Source organism: Atta colombica, unplaced genomic scaffold (genome assembly GCF_001594045.1).
Source record: "Atta colombica isolate Treedump-2 unplaced genomic scaffold, Acol1.0 scaffold89, whole genome shotgun sequence".
Taxonomy (NCBI): domain Eukaryota; kingdom Metazoa; phylum Arthropoda; class Insecta; order Hymenoptera; family Formicidae; genus Atta; species Atta colombica.
This window is the reverse complement of record NW_017259582.1, coordinates 1,133,382-1,136,237: the sequence shown is the minus strand read 5'-3', so window position 1 is coordinate 1,136,237 and position 2,856 is coordinate 1,133,382. Positions and strand designations below refer to the sequence as shown.

The following is a 2,856-nucleotide window of genomic DNA, read 5'->3' as shown; positions in this document are numbered from 1 at the left end:
AAATTTTATATTACCAAAATTAGACCGCCAACTGAAAAGTTGGATAGAAACGAACTTTTTAGCGTCAACCATAGATAAAATTACATCACATAGAGTAAACACGAACAAGTGTCAAGTGTTTTCGGCCCGACCGAATTTGCACTAATCCTGATTGAAGTAATGATGTTTTGTGCTCTCCTATTGGTAGAGTGTGTAACGTCAACCAATAGCGAAGCATTTTCTAACCTAAGTTGGTGCAAAATCTAAAATGCTATTAGTGTCGCATGAAATCGCACCTTAAGATGATATACGGGTCATCCGGATGATGTTTCCGAATGCAATTATCGTTTCAAATATTTTTGGGAATTTCAAACAATGTGAACAGATCTAAGTACTTATTATTATATTGTCATATGATCAAAAATGTTTAGGAATATTGCCATTGGAAAATTATCAATTAGATATTAGATCTGTCGCGTTGCTTACACTTTGTGCGTTCAATATTTTTGCTTTCTCTCTTTTCAACGCTCAAAAATATATCTATCTCATTTTAAGTTCAAAAATTTTGGGGGATTTCAAGCGACGTGAAGAAACCTATTCATTTAAATGTCTCTAGAATTTTGTGCTCTGATTATGGAAATATCAGGTAGAGGGAGCAATGTTACTGTGAAGGACGACTTGGCAATGACGGCAATAGACATTGGGAGGGGCAAAGAAGTAGTGTGTTGTAAAGGGGGGATTGGCGGAACGACCGGCGTTTCCGAGTTCGGAGAGCGCGTATCGGTAGTTGCGAGACGAGGCAGTCAGTGACGGGTTGTGGTCGTCCAGTGTATCATAGTGAACGGTTTTGATCATCTTTTCCTTTCCTCCTTGTGTTCAAAAATGAGCTGGCAGGATTACGTTGATAAGCAGCTGCTCGCGTCTAGATGTGTTACCAAAGCGGCGATCGCTGGACACGATGGCAATGTGTGGGCGAAATCTGAAGGCTTCGAAGTGAGTAGTAGCTCCAAAAGAATGTACCAAGAAACGGGAGAGAGAAAAAGAGAGAGAGAGAGAGAGAGAAAGAGCGTGCGTGTGTGAGAGAGAGAGAGAGAGAACGTGTATGAGTGTGTGCGTGTGAGCGCGTGAGAGAGAGAGAGAGAGAGAGAGAGAGAATGAGTGAGGTGTGAAAAAGGGGGAGAGAGGAAAAGAGGGAAACGAGTGAGTGATAGTCGTGAAATGAGAACAAGGGATAGACAAATAGATTTGATAGCACGCCCCCTCGATAAAAGGGAAAGTGCGCGGAATAAAGAGCCCTCCGATAAAGCATGAAGCACGCTTTGTCGGCGCGAGGCGAGGGAGAAAAGTGCGAGACAGTGTAAATGAGCGAGAAGAAGCGAAAGAGCAAGAAAGAGAGAGGACAGATGCTCCGATGAGATTATCCGCGCGATTTTCGTTCGAGCTCATTCGGCTCGAGCACGAAACGAACCGGTTCAAACAAGTGAGCCAGCCTGTGGAGCGCCGCAATGCACCCGCCGCGCGGCATGCGTCGACGATCATTTCTAACCCCGAAATGTAATGCCACATTGCCACGTATATATGTGCACGACTGCCGGCCGGCCTCGGCCGGCCGGCCGGCCCCAAACGGTCGGTCAGTTAATCGGTCGATCGGTTCGTTGCTTGCTTCCTTGCTCGCTCACTTCTGTTTCTATGAGACCTCTTGTATCACCGTCAGCGAATATTATCATAATATCGTGGAACTATGATAAGCTGCTTGGAGGCGGCGGACATGTTTCACGTTTCCGTTTTTCTCGAAAATACGCGACAATACAGTCGTACGGAATGCACGCGAATGTCCTTGTCACACTCGTCCGTCATCGTTGGATGACCGAGCGACGAAAATGTCTTTGGCACATCGGGCGTCATTAGTTGCGTTCGCTCGCTGTTTGAGAATCGATTCTATGCCGAACGCGTCGAAAAGGGTGTGGCGTGTAGTGGCGGTAGCAGCAGCCAGTTTTCGCATAAGAAATCCGTTGTTTTTTAACGATAAAAAAATCTTTAAATTTGTATAATATCTTTTGACGATGAATTCATTCTCTTGATGTCTACACATGCGAGCATGAAGGAAACTTGCAGGAATTCTACGATGGTGAATCATGCTTCGCGTTGTTGGAGACAGAGTTATTGCCACGTGTCCATGGCATCGAAATTGGAGTTCCGAAATTCTAGCATTTTCGTCCAATGCTGCCTTATGTTTCTCGAGAAGCCGTACCTACAATGGTTTTTCGGCGACGGTAACGATGACGTTTAACATGGCCGCGTTCTATCGACTTGATACGGGCCATACAGCGCGTTGTTGCATCGTGATGTAGAAATGGTATAATTCATTATTTTCATCAGCAATTATGAGGATTCTTAATAACTGAACACGATTTGGTTCATCGGAACATCGACTTAATGTAGATTTTGGAAAACTTTTCTCTTCATGACTCAATAGATGAACAGATTTTTAGGTTATTTTAATGACAGTCACGTAGTCAGTAGGCACGAGAGAGGATGCGTGATTTTGCAGGATATGCGTATATATTTCAATCCGAATATAAAAAAAAATTATTCTATTCTAAAAATTTTCTGATGTTGATATTATCGTTCATCTTCAAATTAAAGTTACTTTTCAAGTTATTTGTTCTTTGAATTATAATTTCAGTTGAATTTTGTAGTTTAAAAGGATGTTGCAGCGATGACTGAGCTTGATCAATGTCGATAAAACTGGTTCTAAAATAAAACATTACATTAAATAAAACATTAGTAAAACATGTATATACATTTTATGCTTTGTTATATATATTGCATGGAATGCAAATGTGTACACTCAGATTGTGCTTTTCCATTTAATTT

General features: G+C 42.1%; 1 protein-coding gene across 1 annotated transcript in view; it reads left to right on the top strand.

Moving 5' to 3' along the window:
- Positions 1-722: 722 nt before the first annotated feature.
- The window catches only part of LOC108693201 (profilin), a 24,160-nt gene continuing 22,026 nt past the window's right edge, over positions 723-2,856 (top strand). Inside the window, exon 1 of the mRNA XM_018202015.1 lies at positions 723-972. Within this exon, the coding sequence (XP_018057504.1) occupies positions 862-972 (111 nt within the window). The 5' untranslated portion in view covers positions 723-861. The remainder of the gene's footprint in view (positions 973-2,856) is intronic.